The sequence below is a fragment of the Amia ocellicauda genome, chromosome 19 (assembly GCF_036373705.1).
Source record: "Amia ocellicauda isolate fAmiCal2 chromosome 19, fAmiCal2.hap1, whole genome shotgun sequence".
Taxonomy (NCBI): domain Eukaryota; kingdom Metazoa; phylum Chordata; class Actinopteri; order Amiiformes; family Amiidae; genus Amia; species Amia ocellicauda.
Genome location: NC_089868.1, coordinates 26,664,161 through 26,680,461, shown reverse-complemented (window position 1 = coordinate 26,680,461; position 16,301 = coordinate 26,664,161). Strand labels below are relative to the sequence as shown.

Genomic DNA, 16,301 nt, shown 5'->3' with positions numbered 1-16,301 from the left:
GTAGAAGTGCTCCTTCCTGCTCTTGCAGTGTGTCTCGGACACCCGACCCGTCCCCCCCACAGGCGCACACGGCCCCTCACCCCTCGGCCGGTAGCGCCTGGCCGGTTCACAAATGATTGACTGTCCACGTCTTTGTACTTGCGAGTCGCCACAGGCCGGTGGTTCTGCGTGCTTCTCAACCGCGTGAAGAATGGATTGCGTGAGTAAATCAGTAGAGAAGTGGTAGAGCTACACATACACAAATACGGCATAAAAGAGCTGCAGAAAAGTGAAACCTCAGGCCGGTGTGGTATGAAAAAAAAAAGACTTTATTCGTTTTCATTCATCTATCTTTTTTATATATAAAAGTAAACGTTTTCTTTAAAATCTTGTAAAGGAGACCCTTCTGTGAGGCGAGAGAATGATAAACTACTTCATATAACATGAACAAGCACTTAGTAAACAACGACACGACAAGGATACACTTTTAGAAATACATCAGTTTATATACAGTACAAATCCAAGAGCTCCGACGTGAAGCCGCCACATTCTCCTCCTGCGGCCGCGTCCGCCTCCGGGGCCCCACCTGCGCCTCGGGGCCGGGGCGGGACACTGCAGGGCAGCGCAGTCAGAGAGGACACACAGAGGCCCGTCTCGGCCGCTCGATCGTGATTGGATGCGTCTAGAGAGGAGGGCTGGCCGCGTGTAGTGTCTGTCACGAGTAACGTCCTAAATACTGCAGGGCCGCCCCGGGGTGAACACAGGGGGCAATTAACACCCGCAGGCCGTGGGCGGAGGGCAGTTCCAGTCCTCAGGGGCCGAAGGGGTTTCTGGGTTGCAGGGCTTTAGTGACCGGATTGAGCTGCGGAGGGGACACCCTTAACCCCCGAGGGCCCGGGGCCGCTCTCCGCCCAGCGCTGCGCCGCGGCCGGCCTGGCTCCGGAGACGCGCAGTAAGAGCTTTTAAACGATTGTCGTAACTATTTGCTCAAACAAATGTCTCTGAACATTCAGTAAGACTCTGGAGTACCTTTGTTTTCTTAGAGAGAGATTATATATATATATATAAAAAAATCAACCACAGCCAACTCTGCAGTTTGAACAGACAGGATGAAATATTTACTTTGTTCTCTCAACATTCGTAGGTTCGTCCATCTTTCGTTACCATTTTAAAACTTGAACCAGAACAAAAAAAACAACAACTGTTGATCAGATAAAACAGATTTTCAAACATTTTGTTTAGCTTGGCTTTTAAAAATCACAGGATCATTAAACAACAAAACGAAAGCAAAGACATCAGTGAGTGATTTAGAAAAAAAAATGATGAAAACAATGAGATAACTGTAAAACAGGAGCAATGTACACTGAAACAAATACAATAGTATTTATCAAATATAAATGACAATAATATAGTATTATAGTAATAAAAACAACTGTAAAAGCTTCTTTAATGTGGTACTGCTGTACAGGAGTCCAGTTATGCATGCTTTGCTTTAGCAGGAGAATGCGCTAATTAACCAATTTCGTAAAGCCAATTATTCAATTAACAACTGTGAGCCCAGGGTGGAACACAGCGGGGCTGCAGGAGTCTACAAACTCGAGTTGCTCTTCCTCCTCCTCCTCCTCACCTACTGCTCTAGTTTGGCCGTTCGGCTCGGCAGGAACTCCCGATGTGTCAGCTCCCGATGTGGCAAAGCGCCGAGAGAAAGGACAATGAAAATACAATTCAAAATACAAATAACTGAAAGATAATAGGCAGCACTGGGTTGTCCCCACCTCCTCCTCCTCTTCCTCCTCTCGTTCACAGCGCCGGCGTCTCCGATGATAAACGCAAATTCATGTTTATTCAGACAGTTGTGTGTTTGCAGTGGAAAGACCCAGCAGCCCGACTCACACCGATACAGAAAGTCATCATCATCCTCATCATCTTCAACATCACAACAGCTCCGCTATCCGTCGATGCAGCAGGAGGACGGACTGTAACGCGCTTGCTTTGAATAATCGTGCTCAGAAGGACAAGTGTGAGCGGTGCTGTCCGGAGAGGGGGTCCCAATTCAGTCTCGTTGCCCCGTTTAGCCCCCAGACTCTGCACCCGGGGGGGGGCGGGGCAGATCAGTGCACAGGAGCCTCTGGAGCAATTGTGTGTGTGTGGGGGGGTATTGCTCGTCTGTTGATGATCCGCGTGTCCGGGTGTGCGTCTCGCTCCTCTTCGATCGGGACCCCGTCTCTCTCCGTCCCAGAACAACAGTAACAGTAACAGTACAACAGTGGCGTCACGCTCGGCTCTGCGGGTCACTGACCAGACAGACAGAGCGGAGGGGCGGCGGAGGGAGAGGGGCAGCGGTCCGTCCACGGGGCGCAGTCTCTCCTCAGCCCGGGGGGCGCACTAGGCGTACACGTGCATGCCGCCGCGCTGGGCGGAGACCCCCCCATGGGGCGGCGGCGCCGGCTGCGGCTGCTCCGGAATGTGTGTGAGGCCCGGCTTGGGCGGCCCCAGCGGCGTGGGGCTGGTGGTGACGTCCGACCAGTCGGAGTTGGAGTGCGGCGAGGACGAGGACCAGGGGTCCGGCGACTCGGGGGACGGGGTGAGGTAGGGGTGCTCGCTGTGGGGGTGCGCGGCGGCCGCGGCGGTGCCAGAGGAGGAGGCGTGGCCGGGGGTGCCCTCGGAGCCAGCGCCGGTGCCGTAGCTGTGCTGGGAGGGGGGCGTGGGGTACTTATCCACCGGGCTCTGCAGGGTGTGGTAGGGGGGCAGCGCTCTCTGGGCGTCGGGGGGGTGCTGGGACAGCAGGGCGGCCTGCACATCCGTCAGCTGGTACATCATGTTCTGGACACAGTGCTGCGGCGGCGGCTGATTGGCCGGCTGGCCTCCCGACATCATCTGAAAGGTGACGATGGGCGGCAGCTGCTCGCGCGACATGCTAACGCTCATGGGGGACATCATGCCCCCCGGCAGCATGGTGCCGCCGCCCTGGTGGGCGTGGGGGTGCGACAGCGAGTGTGGGTGCTGGAGCAGGCCGGGGTGCTGGCCGCCCACCTGATGGGGGTGCAGCATGCCGAACATGTGGCCGTAGCCGGGCTTGGGCAGCCCCATCCAGTCGCACTGGCCCTGCCCCTGCCGGCCCACGCCCATGCCCTGCGACAGCATCTGGGACACGGGCGGTAGCAGGGGCCCCCGGGGGGCCGCGGTGGAGGCGGCGGGCGCAGCGGGGCACAGCGCGCCGGGCGGGGAGGTGGCGTCGGACACGTAGGCATGCGGCGACTCCAGGGACTCGACGGGCGACAGCGTGACGGAGCTCTCCGACAGCGCGGCCTTGGCCTCGGCCCCCTGCGTCTTCTTCCGGCGCCGGACCTTCGCGTCCTTGGGTTCCTTAGCTGGGCCGGGGCCCCCGCCCGCCCCGTGGAGGGCCTTAGCGCCGGGGTTGGCTCGGCGGCTCTTCTTGCCCTGGGGCCCCGGCCGCATGCCCAGGAAGGCCCCGTTGGCGCCGCAGACCAGCGGGGACAGGCCCGCCCCCCCCAGGTGCGCGTGGGGGCTGTGCACCAGGTTGTACTCGTCCAGCAGCCGCACGATGTCGTGGTGCATGCGCTCCTGCGCTGTGTCGCGCGGCAGCCGGTCCAGGTGGTCGGTGATGTCGCGGTTGGAGAAGTGGTCCAGCAGCACCTGGGCCGCCTCGAAACTGCCCTCCCGCGCCGCCAGGAACAGGGGTGTCTCCTCCTGAGGGGGGAAGAGTGTGAGTGTCCGATAAGGAGGGAGAGAGAGGGAGAGGGGCAAACAGACACACGCACATGCACACGCCTCACCTTGTTATCCTGCATGTCCCGGTTGGCTCCGTTCTTCAGCAGCACCAGAGTCGCCTCCACGTTGTTCACCGCAGCCGCCCAGTGCAGCGCAGACTTCCCTGGGGGGGGACACGAACACACAGTAAGGGGGGAGTGGGCACAACACACACACACACACACACACATCTGGTCCGAGCCCCTGCGATCCCCCAGCTAGTGCTGTCGGTGTTGCCACAGCGCAGGACCCGCAGGACCACATCACCCCAGCACTGCCCCCGGCACATTTAGAATGAACTACAGAATCCCCTTTTTGAGCTTCTCAGTCCCAAATTGCTCCCCCGTCTACTTCAGTCCGATGATCAAAGACTTCTCTCCGTCCCGGACGCAGTTTGACGACGGTGTGAACCGCTCAGTACAGGGGGGGCAGTGACCTCACCATGGTCGTCCACGGCATTGACGTCAGCATGGCAGCTGACCAGCTCCTCCACCATGCCCTCCACGGCGAGCCGCGCGGCCAGGATCAGAGGGGTGGTGCCGTCGTTCATCCGTGCATCCAGCTCCGTCGCCCGGTTCCTGATCAGGATCTGAGAGAGAGAGAGACACGGCAGTGAGAACGATGGATAGTCAGTCAGTCAGCCTCACACCCACCCAAGACCACCCTCTCCCCGCCCCGTCCCCTCCCTCTCCCGTCCCTCACCTGGAAGACCCCCTGGGCGTCGGCGGCCACGGCGGCGTGCAGGGGGCTGCGGCCCATGTTATCCTGGGCATTGGCGTCCGCCCCGGCGTCCAGTAGCCTCTTGGCGGCGTCGGCGCGGGCGTAGCGGGCGGCCAGGTGCAGCGCCGTCTCGCCCGTGCGGTCCGTCTGCGCCAGCAGCGTGGCGCCCTGCGCGATCAGGTCCGAGATCACGTTGCCCTCGTGGCCCGGGCCGCCCCCTTCCTCCCCGTCCTCGTCCTCGTCCTCCTCCTCCTCCTCGTACTCGTCCTCGTCGCCCGGCTCTGGACCCCCGGCCCGCAGCGATGCCAGCATCAGAGGGGTGAAGCCGTCTGTGGGGGGGAGAGGGGGAGGGGACGGGACAGTGAGTTTCTCCAGGTTCGAGCACCCCGTGAAATACAGGGACGTTCCCCTTGCGCTCCCCCGCCCCCGCAGCGAGTCCCCGGGGGTACCTGGTCCGCGGACATTGACGTCCAGGCTGTCCAGCTCGTGCTCAGCCTGTGGGGGGGTCAGCGCCAGGGCCGGGTTCATGCGGATGTCGGCCGCCTCCAGGTGCTGCTGCGTCCACTGGCGCCGGTCCACTACTGCGGCCTCGGACAGCAGGGCCTGGTCCTCCATCTGGCGGGACACAGGGGGACAGGGTCAGTCAGACAGGGACAGTCAGGGACAAGAACAGAGACAGACCCAGGGGGACAGTGACACACAGTTTCTCTCCGTCTCACCCTGTGTCTCTTGCCATGTGGCCCCTCCTCCAGCCAGCGCTCGTTCTGGTTGGCGTCAATCATGGCCCCGTCCTGCGGCTTCACCAGGTTCCTGCGGAGAGAGGGAGGGGGAGAGAGTCAGCGAGAGGCACTGGCAGAGAGAGAGAGAGAGACACAGAGACAGTATTGTACGGTTTCAATTTTTTTTTTCTTTTTTTTTTTACCTTTTATTATTTTTCAATGTATGTATATAATATCAACTGCTTTGGCAACACTACGAAACTGTTTGTCATGCCAATAAAGCACCCTTGAATTGAATTGAAAATTGAAATTGACAGAGACAGGGGGACTCACTTCATGCCAAAGTCGTCCTGGCCCACGGGCTCGCGGCGCTTGCGGTCCTTCTTGGGCAGGAAGCCGTCGGGGAACCACAGCGCGCCGTGCTTCCTCTTCCTTCGCGCCGCCAGCACGCCCAGCACCAGGATGAGCAGGATGATGCAGGAGGCCACGGCCAGCAGGTACAGCAAGTGGGGGGGCGTCTCGGTGCCCAAGTACACACCTGGACACACACACATACAGGGAGACGTGTCAGTGCCGCGGCGAGGGACACACGCACACACGCACAGGGACGGGGGTCCGGGTACTCACTGTCCACGCTGACCAGGGGGTACGGCAGCTCAGTCTTCCCCACCTGCGCCGCGATGAAGGAGGCGGCCGCGTCGGTGCTGGTGAAGCAGTCGTCCGAGCTCTGAACGCACTGAGTGTTGTCGATCTGCATCAGCACCTTAGAGCTGCAACGACAGCACCACACGGTCAGAGAGAGGGGGAGGAAGCAGAGAGAGAGGGAGGAGAGAGGAAGTAGTGCAACAGAGGGGCAGGAAGGAAGAGAGGGAGGGAGAGGGGAGGGAGCACAGAGGGGAAGAGGAGAAGAAGGAGGGGAAGTAGAGGGAGAGGACAGCCATCACACGCCTGGCCCCTGCTCACCCGATCACCTCCCGGCCCAGCTCCCTCCTGGCCAGCGCCCGCCGCGCCCTGCCGCCGGCCGCCTGCTCCCCCTCGGGGTTGTAGTAGGGGTAGATCATGAGCTCCCCGTGTGCGTCCCTCTTGACGCGCAGGTTGGTGCGCAGCAGGGTGCCCAGGGTGCGCAGGAAGTTGTGCAGGTCGCCGCGCAGCTCGCTGGGCTGCAGCAGCACCACCACGACCAGGGTGCCGCTGGCCACGCGGTCGGGGTCCTGCTCGTTGCAGTCCAGCCCGTCCCAGCCGCACGCCTCGTTGTTGCAGCCCTGGTTGCAATTGCTGTTGCCGTAGTGGTCGGCGCAGTACTTCTCGTACCTGGGGAGGAGGGGGCGGCCGTCAGACACAGAGAGACATCACACGCGCTTGACACGCCTGGAGGAGAGGAGGACACAGGGACGGAGGGACACACAGACGGCGGTACTGGGGACTCACTCGCAGGCGCTGCTGGGCTTCTGGCAGTCGAAGCCGTCAAACAGGCAGCCGACGGTGTTGCAGTCCGGGTCACAGCGCTGGTTGGCGAACAGGTCCCAGCACGGCACGACGGCGCTGCAGTTCTCCCAGGTCCTCCACCAGCGCAGAGAGCAGTCACCCCCGTCCCAGTGGCACGCGTGCGTGTTGCACTGCGGGTCGCACACAGAGTCCCCGGCGCTCTTGGCACACTGAGGCATGGGGCAGGAGGGGTTGGATGGCGGGGGCGGTGCGTTGGCGTGGTCGGGGGTGTATATGATGCACTGCTCCCCGGAGAAGCGGGGGTGGCACTGGCATTCGTAGAACGGCGGGCGCTGGCTCCCCCTGCAGGTGCCTCCGTTCTGGCACGGCCGGCTCTGGCACACCAGCGGCGTCTCGCACTGCGGCCCGGTGAAACCCGTGCTGCACGCACACCGCGGCACCGAGCCGTCCAGCACGCAGACGCCCTGGTTCTGGCAGCGCAGCTGGGAGCAGTTCAGGCCCACCCAGTCGGCGCAGTTGGCACCAGAGAAGCCCTGCGGACGAGACGGACATTCGTACACTTTGCGGGACAGCAGGACGCAGGCTGCGCACAGGAGCGCAGGCTCAGAGAGAAGCTGCTCTTGAGGTTTATTACAGAAAAACATGCATAAAAAAAAGTAATGTAGAAAATATAGAAAATGTATCGATACATACAGGCGGAGGGAACAGAAAACCTGATGAAACACAAACACGTGATCTCTGGGCCTGTATGCATGAAGCGCCTGTGAGTGAAATCGGTCCCAAGAGCCTGAATTACCTGAGTGACGTCAAGTTGCTCCTACTCTTACTGAGGAGTAAAAGCTCTTTACAATTAAAAGTCCTCCCAACTCAACCAATATTTAGAAGGCCTCACAAGCTCCCCGACCTAGTCAGGAGTTGGAGACGGCAGCAATGAGAAGAGACCAAGCGCAGCTTCCGAGAGAGGAAAGTGTCGCGGCGGTGCGATAGTGACGAGAGATTGTGGTGAGATAGATGTGTTCAGATCAGGCAACAATGTAGCCTATATAATCAATGCTAGCCTACATCCATCAAGGGTTTTGCATTACACTGATTCTATATCCGACTGTTTTTAACACGAATAAAAGTAATAAAGTAAGCCACAAAATGAATGAAAAATGATCCACAAAGCAGACTCATAATAACCTGAGTGTGCAGCTGAAAAGTGTCTTTAAAGAGTCTGAAATAGCGAGCAGTTTTTGTGAGTCGTATTCTAACCTAAACTGTCATGAAAACATGCAGAAAGTTTCTCCTGGGATCGCATCCCACTCCCAGCCTCAAGTAGGTGTAAGAGACTTCATGACTGACTTCTACCTGCTACTCTGAGCGAGGAGTAAACTTACTCCTAAACTAACTTTCAGCATGATTGCTAGGAGTAATCCTGAGCAGTTTTATGCACACGGGCCCAGGACACAAACAGGCACACAGAGACGGGGGCCGGAGCCCCAGTGGGAGGGGTTACCTGGGCAGCTGTGGCACATCTGTCCGTGTGGCAGCATGAGAACGACAGAGAGCAGCGTCAGAGTACAGAGGGGTACAGATTGCCCCGGGCACGGGGCACAGAGTGGCAAGAGGTACAGGGGCACAGAGTGCACCAGGGCACGAGATACAGAGGGGCACAGAGGGCAGCTCACCGGGCGGCAGTGGCAGGTGTACCCGTGGGCAGAGTGGATGTCCCTGGTGCAGGTGCCCCCATTCCGGCACAGGTCTGGCTGGCACAGATCCACCATGGACTCACAGTGGCGCCCTGCCAGAGAGAGAGAGAGGGTTAAACAGCAGGGAGACGCGGGGGCGTCACGCAGCAGGGCCGTACTGTGGTATACTGTGCTACGCAGGTGGGGGACTGACCGGAGAAGCCCAGGCGGCAGGCGCACTCGTAATCGTTGGCGAGTTGCTTGCAGTCCAGGGTGCCCTGTGCTGAGCAGGGGTTGGACAGGCACTCGTTGACGTCACCCTGGCAGCGCTCGCCCTCGAACCCGGGCGGGCAGGAACAGGTGTAGCCCCCGACGCCATCGTGGCACTGGCCCCCGTTCAGGCAGCGCGGCAGGCGGGAGTTGGGGTCGGGGGTGCAGTCGTCGAAGTTAACCTCGCACCGCAGGCCTGAGGACAGATGGAGACACTTATCTCACGGTTTCTCCCTCCACGGATCCTCCCCTCTCTCCTCCTCCCTCTCTACCATTCCTGCCTCCCCCTCGACCCGCCTCCCTCTCCACTCACCGCTGGTGCCGGGCGGGCAGGTACAGGCGAAGCGGTTGACCAGGTTGATGCAGGTGGCACCGTGCTGGCAGGGCTGGGACTGGCACTCGTCTACGTCATATTGGCAGTTCACCCCCTGGAACCCGGGCTGGCACTGCGGCAGAGATACGGGGGTCCCGGTTAAATCGCTCGGGTAAAGCGGTCAAGTGGACAATCAAGTTGGAGCTGCAGACCTGTTCTGTGCCGTGCGCGCTGTGTGTGGTCTAGTTTGTGTGGTCACCTGGCACTGGTAGAAGCCCCGGTAGTCGTCACAGGTGGCACCGTTGCGGCAGGGGTTGGAGGCGCACTCGTCCACGTCCAGCTCGCAGTAGCTGCCAGTGTAGCCCACCTGGCAGTGGCACCGGTGGGAGTTGCCAGTGTTGAAGCACCTGCCTCCGTTCTGGCACACGCCGTCTACCGGCACACCTGGACACACGCAGGGGGACACAGAAACAGGTTGAATTGCTCATGCTCGTGCATTCGCCGGCTGGCTCTGCGGTGCCCGTGTCCAGGTGTCCCCCCCGTCCCGGGTCGCTGTCCTCACCTCGGTCGTGGGCCGCCGCCTCGCAGGACTTCATGGGCACATCACAGTAGGTGCCGGACCAGCTGACCGGGCAGCGGCAGCTCCAGTCAGTGCCCTTCTGGACGCAGGTGCCCCCGTTGCGGCAGAGCGGTTTGCTGCACTGGTTCACCAGGCTCTGCGGGGCGAGGACCGGAGACAGGAACCAATTAAGCAATTAACTAATGGACTCATTCATGGTCACACTCTCATATGGAACTATAGACAAACACGAGGACAGACTGACGCACAAGCCAGCCCGGCGCTGACCTGGCAGTTGGTGCCGGTGTACCCCGGAGGGCAGGCACAGTGGTAGGAACCCAGGCCGTCGCTGCAGGTGCCGCCGTTCTGGCAGGGCTGCGACTCGCACTCGTCGATCTCGTACTGGCAGAAGGAGCCGGAGAAGCCGGTGCGGCAGCGGCAGCTGAAGCTGTTGATGCCGTCGACGCAGGTGCCGTTATTGAGACATGAGCTGTGGGGGGGAGGGAGGGAGAGTGTCACAGCCTGTCAGTGCGCAAGTCTCTCAGTGCGTCAAGAGTGCATCAGTCTCTTGGTGCGTCAGTACCTCTCCGTGCACTCCAGGATGTTGCTCTCGCAGTGGATGCCGGTGAAGCCCGGCACGCAGTGGCACACGTAGCTGTTGACGTAGTCCTGGCATGAGCCGCCATTCCGGCACGGGTTGCTGCCGCACTCGTCCACCTCCGCCTGGCAGCGGTCCCCGTGGAACCCCGGCAGACAGTCGCAGGAGTAGCGGTCGACGCCATCGACGCAGGAGCCACCGTTCTGACAGGGGTCTGAGAGGGGGAGAGAGCTGAGAGTCAGGTGGTTGTTCTTCTTAATATACTATGACAGGCTGCCTGGTGTGCACGTCTCTGTGTGCGTGCGTGTCTCTGTGTGTGTGCACATGCGTGTGTGAGACCCCAGGCACTCACTGGGTGAGCAGTTGTCGATGTTGGTGTCGCAGTCGTGCCCGCTGTAGCCGGGGTGGCAGTGGCACTGGTAGCTGCCCCGCGTGTTCTGGCATGGGGCACCATTTTTGCAGGGGTTGGCGGCACATTCGTTTACATCCTGAGAGCAGTGCTGACCTGCGGCACAGAGACACAGGGGTCAGGGACACACACACACACATGTGCAGAAAGAGGAAGAGAGAAACGCACAGTTACAGTGCCCACCTTGCCACCCACTGGCGCACTGGCAGGTGTAGCTGGTGAAGTCGTCCGACTCCTGGCAAAGGCCGCCATTTTCACAGGGCTGAGAGGCACAGGGCTCCAGCTGCATCCCACAGTTCCTACCTGCGCACAGAGCACAAACACACACTGATCACACACCGATTCTCTCACACCCTGCAGACACTACAGCCCCCACTGACACGTCACTGCATGTGACCTGGTCCGGTCCTAGATGCGAGCCCTGCGCCGTTACCTGTGTACGGCAGGGCGCACCGGCAGGTGAAGCTGCTCACGCCGTCCACACAGGTGCCCTGGTTCAGACACGGGTTCGACGCGCACTCGTTGATGTTCACCTCACAGTTGGACCCTAGAGGGGGAGGAGGGAGAGGAGGTCAGAGAGAGAGACCGCGAGCAAGAGAGCGCCCAGAGGTCCAGTGAAAGATGCTGACCTTTAAACCCGCGGCTGCAGGTGCAGGTGTACCCGTTGGTGAGGCCCAGGCAGCTGCCCCCATTCAGACACGGGTTCGACTCGCACTCGTCCTGCTCCTGCTCGCAGTTCTGCCCCGTCCAGCCTGGGTCACACTGGCACCGGTACCTGAGGGACACAGAGGGAACCGGGTGTGTGTGAGAGAGAGAGAGAGAGAGAGAGAGAGACAGACAGACGACAGGACAGAGCCGTCCACACAGGTGCCCTGGAGAGGGACACAGAGGGACACACTGACAGTGAGATGGAGAGATGCAAGGGCACACAGACAGGGAGACAGACACACAGGGACCCAGAGAGAGATACTCACAGAGAGACAGACAGGGAGACAAAAGGACACGAGGACACAGACAGTGAAACAGAGACACACAGAGACGCACAAGGACACGGACAGTGAGACACACAGAGACACGAGGACCCGGAGACAGAAGGACTGACCCGTCGCTGTGCTCCTGGCACTGGCCATGCTGGCAGGGCGCGGTGAGGCACTGGTCCAGCCCCGAGCGGCACAGAGGCCCGTGGGAGCCCTCGGGACACTGGCACAGGAAGCCGTTGACCTGGTCCACACAGGTGCCGCCACTCTGGCATGGGTTCGAGGAGCACTCGTCGATGTCAACGTTGCACTCAGGGCCTGAAGGCACGGGAGAGAGGGGTCACACAGGGCACAGGCCGCAGCGGGACAAATCCAGACAGAAGGCGAGTGCAATGTGAGAGAGTGTGTGTGTGTGTATGTGTGTGTGTGATGGGGATACACTCTCTGCAGGGTTGCCGTGCGTGTGTGCGTGTGTGACAGAGAGAGAGTGTGCGTCTGCGCAAAGAGTATACACTCTCTGCAGGTGTGCCGTGAGTGTGTGTGTGTTGCGCAGGTGCAAGAGTTGTGTGTGCTGAACAGGTGCTGACACGGGGCCGTGGTACAGACACAGAGTACAGGCGAGCGAGGCGCGGTGCGTTACCTGTGAAGCCCGGCCGGCACACACACACGTAGGAGCCGATGCCGTCCTGGCACTCGCCGTAGTCACAGGGGTTGCTGGCGCATTCGTCCTCGTTGATCTCGCAGTTCACCCCTGCACACGCACACACACAGAACACCGTCATTTGCACGTGCACAGAGTCTCAGATGAACACAGTCTTGGGCTGCGCAGCACAGGCCAGCCACACGGGGGCGGTGTTGGCCGTGTCTCTGTGAGAGCGGCTGGGCTGGACCATCTCTATGGGCCAGAGTCACACCCATTCAAAGGTCTCGGTGTGACACCCCAGTGCCCCCAGAGTCAACAGAAACACAACTGCCCCTCTGGACACTTTCAGCAGCTCATTCTAGTGGGACTCATCTATACACTGAACCTAAATGTTATTTCTCTCAGGCTTCTCTCTTCCCAACTATCCAGGGCCCCCCGGCACCGTTTAAACCGGGTCGGCGGACCCGAGGGGTAGAACCGGGCCGAGCGACACATGCCCGGTGCCTTACTTTAAGACATTTTGCACTGCAATGAAGCTCAGTGTCCAAGTTATGGTTAAGTTCTGGTCTGGCTGGGGTGGCATTTCTTCCAAAGTGACCGAATGGGGGGCAGTGATATCACACCAGGCCACACCCACTTGCCCGAACACGTCTCGTCTGATCAGGAACTTCAGAAATGCATCTATACTGCTTCCCATCGATTACCTGCCCTGGGGAGCGCGACGGGGTCCCACTCACCCTGCGTGCCCGGCGGGCAGATGCACTGGTACATGTTGACGCGGTCCACGCAGCGGCCCTGGTTCTGGCACGGGTTGCTGCCGCACTCGCTGACCTGGTCCCGGCAGATAGCGCCGGTGTAGCCCGGGTCGCACACGCAGGAGTAGGTGGCGATGCCGTCCTCGCAGCGGCCGTGGTGGCACGGGTCCGGGTCACAGTCGTCGATGTTCTCCTCACACAGCGCGCCCGAGAAACCTGGGGAGAGAGAGAGAGGGGAAAAGAGATGAGAAGAGGAGGAGAAGAGAGGGGGAGGGAGGAGAGGAGAGAAAGAGAATAGAGGGAGGAGAGGAGAGAGAGGAGGAGGGAGGGAGTTAACTTTTGTTTGTGCACCACAGTCCAGTACAGCACAATACACAACCGCACATCAGCCCTCTGGAAAACTGGCAACCTCTCCAAAAAGATACAGCAAACATCTACTGATTATAAGCTTAGAACTGTGTGCGCGTGTCTCTGTGTGTGCATGTGTGCGCATGCGTGTGCATGTTTGTTTGTTTGTGTGTGAGAGTGCAAGAGTGTAGTGTAGTATAGTATAGTACAGTATAGTGTAGTATACGGCCCAGACTGGAGCAGCGCTGAGTGGACTACAGTAAAGTGTAGTATATTATAGTGTAGTATAGTGCCCAGACCCCTCCCCCCCGAGCTGTCCTCACAGCTAACGATCTCGGAGCAGCTCAGACTCGCAGCACACTCACACAATGCAGCCATTGAGACCCGGACCTGTGAGGGGGATCAGACTCCCAACGAGCAGCACAGTGAGTGTGTGAGTGTGTGAGTGAGTGAGTGAGTGGAGTGTGTGTGTGAGTGTGTGAGTGAGTGGAGTGTGTGTGTGAGTGTGTGAGTGAGTGGAGTGTGTGTGTGAGTGAGTGAGTGGAGTGAGTGAGTGAGTGAGTGGAGTGTGTGTGAGTGTGTGAGTGAGTGAGTGGAATGTGTGTAGTGCAGTGTGCGTTTCAGTACTGTACACATCAGTGTGTCCTCACCCTCCGCACAGTCGCACTCGTAGCCATTGGGCCGGTCGATGCACTTGGCGCCGTTGTGGCAGGGCGTGCTGGCGCACTCATCATTGTCCACCTGACACATCTCCCCACTGAACCCTGAGAGAGGGAGAGGGAGAGAGCCCTGTCAATAAAGCCTTCTTGGATCTGAATTTGCAGAGCGATAGAGGGGGCGAGCAAGAGCCAGACAGAGGAAGGGGTCAGAGGTCAGGGGTCAGGGGTCACACCTGGAAGGCAGTGGCAGATGAAGCCGTTGACCTGGTCCTGACAGCGGCCGTTGTTCAGACAGGGGCTACTGTCACACTCGTTCTCCTCCACCTCGCAGTGCACCCCCGAGAAGCCTAGAGGGAGAGAGATGGTGTTAATGTCTCGGCTCACCCATACAACACCGCACGGCCGGACCGGACCGGACCGGACCGGCGCCCCCTCCCCGCTCACCTGGCATGCAGATGCAGGTGTACTCCCCGATCTGGTCCAGGCAGGTGGCGTCATTGCGGCAGGGCGAGGACACGCACTCGTTGACATCCTGCTCACAGCGCGGCCCCATGTAGCCCGTGGTGCACACACACATGAAGGAGCCCTCCGTGTTCATGCAGCGGCCCCCATGTTCGCACGGCTCCGGGCCTTGGGGGGGCAGGGGGAGGAGAGGGTCGCAGAGTTAGAGAGACAAAGTGGGACACTCGGAAACACAGAGAAACACAAAGGGACACAGAGACACAGGGACGCTCACCGATGGAGCACTCGTTGACGTCCTGCTTGCAGTCGCTGCCCATGTAGCCCCCGGGGCAGGTGCAGGTGAACTTGCCGTTCAGCGGGTTGGTGTCGCACACGGAGTCCTGGCGACACGGGTTACTGATGCAGGCGTCGTCCAGATGGCACAGCAGCCCTGGGGGGGGGGGGGGGGGGGGGGACAGTCAGCACGCGTGCGGCAATCAGACATCCCATCTCTCCCCTGTCCCTCCCTCTCTCCCTCCCTCCCTCTCTCCCACCCCTCCCTCACCGGTCTTGCCCAAGGGGCAGATGCAGTAGAACGATGCGACGCGGTCGACACAGGTGGAGCCGGCGGTGCAGGAGGCGGCGGCGCAGTCGTCGATGTTGTCGCTGCAGTCCGGGCCGCTCCAGCCGTTCACGCACACGCACTGGTACCCCCCCGCCAGGTTGCTGCAGGTGCCCCCGTTCTGGCAGGCGTTGGGCTGCAGCCGGCACTCGTCCACGTCCTCAGTGCAGAACTGACCTGGGGACGGGGACACGAGGGAGAGGATTCAGTGAAAAGGGCTGAGAGACAGACAGACACACTCACCTGTCCCACACAGAGACAGACAGACAGACGCACTCACCGGTCCACTCCGGGGGACACTGGCAGTTGTAGGTGTTGACCCCATCCATGCACTTGCCCCCATTCTGGCAGCGATGTTCTGGACAGTCATCGATGTTGTTCTCACAGTTGGAGCCGTTGAAGCCTGGAGAGGGAGAGGGGTGAGTGCGGCGCAGTGTGCTGTGCTGCGGTGTGTTGTGCTGCAGTATGGTGTAGTGTTCTGCTGCAGTGTGCTGTGCTGTGCCCTCACCTGGCAGGCAGTGGCATTCATAGGTCACGTCGTCATTGGGGCGGCAGGTGCCCCCGTTGAGGCAGGGAGAGGGGGCGCAGGGCACGTAGAGGCTCTCGCAGCGCGGCCCCGTGAAGCCCCGGCCGCACTGGCAGACGAAGGAGCCCGGCGTGTTGAGGCAGCTGCCCCGGTTCAGGCAGGGTCTGGAGTCACACTCGTTCACGTCGTCCTGGCACAGCGGTCCCGTGTAGCCGGCGGGGCAGGCGCAGGAGAAGCGCCCCCCCGCCAGGGTCGAGCACACACCTCCGTGCTGGCATGGCCGAGACACACAGGCGTCCTCCCTCTCGCAGTTCACACCTGGGGAGGGAGAGAAGGACGCGTCAGACCATCCCACAGTGTTTCTGTCCGAGTGTGCGCACACGCGTGTCAGACTATGTTGTCCATGGACAGTTCTGGGCTCCACACTTCAAGAAAGATATCGCTGCTCTAGAGGCAGTTCAGAGGAGAGCAACCAGACTTATTCCAGGTCTGAAGGGAACGTCCTACTGAGAGACTGAGGACCTGAACCTTTTCACCCTGGAACAGAGGAGACTACATGGGGACTTGATCCAAGTCTTCAAAATCATGAAGGGCATCGACCACATCAAACCAGAGGAGCTTTTCCAGATCAGCAGGGACACACGCACCCGGGACACAAATGGAAATTGGGCTTCAAGGCATTCAAGACAGAAAACAGGAGACACTTCTTCACACAGAGAGGCGTCACAATCTGAACAAACTCCCCAGCGATGTGGCTGAAGAGACAATTTGGGAACATTCAAAAACAGACTGGATAGGATCCTTGATCACTTAGTTATTAATGGACACCAAACGAGCACGATGGGGCGAATGGCCTCCTCTCGATTGGACACTGTC

The 16,301-nt window shown here is 59.9% G+C and overlaps 1 protein-coding gene across 1 annotated transcript in view; it reads right to left on the bottom strand.

Annotated features, from left to right (window-relative positions):
- Positions 1-287: 287 nt before the first annotated feature.
- The window catches only part of notch2 (notch receptor 2), a 28,181-nt gene continuing 12,167 nt past the window's right edge, over positions 288-16,301 (bottom strand). Inside the window, exons 4-34 of the mRNA XM_066692337.1 lie at positions 15,408-15,743; positions 15,180-15,302; positions 14,843-15,076; positions 14,573-14,728; positions 14,281-14,466; positions 14,070-14,183; positions 13,828-13,941; positions 12,812-13,045; positions 12,072-12,182; positions 11,557-11,749; positions 11,084-11,229; positions 10,888-11,001; positions 10,638-10,757; positions 10,398-10,550; positions 10,031-10,259; positions 9,736-9,937; positions 9,451-9,604; positions 9,148-9,332; positions 8,889-9,021; positions 8,520-8,771; positions 8,306-8,418; positions 6,618-7,168; positions 6,153-6,500; positions 5,817-5,959; positions 5,523-5,727; positions 5,190-5,280; positions 4,920-5,085; positions 4,453-4,799; positions 4,192-4,339; positions 3,777-3,874; positions 288-3,690 (exon numbers count right to left, since the gene is read on the bottom strand). Coding sequence (XP_066548434.1) covers positions 2,365-3,690; positions 3,777-3,874; positions 4,192-4,339; positions 4,453-4,799; positions 4,920-5,085; positions 5,190-5,280; positions 5,523-5,727; positions 5,817-5,959; positions 6,153-6,500; positions 6,618-7,168; positions 8,306-8,418; positions 8,520-8,771; positions 8,889-9,021; positions 9,148-9,332; positions 9,451-9,604; positions 9,736-9,937; positions 10,031-10,259; positions 10,398-10,550; positions 10,638-10,757; positions 10,888-11,001; positions 11,084-11,229; positions 11,557-11,749; positions 12,072-12,182; positions 12,812-13,045; positions 13,828-13,941; positions 14,070-14,183; positions 14,281-14,466; positions 14,573-14,728; positions 14,843-15,076; positions 15,180-15,302; positions 15,408-15,743 — 7,025 coding nt within the window. The 3' untranslated portion in view covers positions 288-2,364. The remainder of the gene's footprint in view (positions 3,691-3,776; positions 3,875-4,191; positions 4,340-4,452; positions 4,800-4,919; positions 5,086-5,189; positions 5,281-5,522; positions 5,728-5,816; positions 5,960-6,152; positions 6,501-6,617; positions 7,169-8,305; positions 8,419-8,519; positions 8,772-8,888; positions 9,022-9,147; positions 9,333-9,450; positions 9,605-9,735; positions 9,938-10,030; positions 10,260-10,397; positions 10,551-10,637; positions 10,758-10,887; positions 11,002-11,083; positions 11,230-11,556; positions 11,750-12,071; positions 12,183-12,811; positions 13,046-13,827; positions 13,942-14,069; positions 14,184-14,280; positions 14,467-14,572; positions 14,729-14,842; positions 15,077-15,179; positions 15,303-15,407; positions 15,744-16,301) is intronic.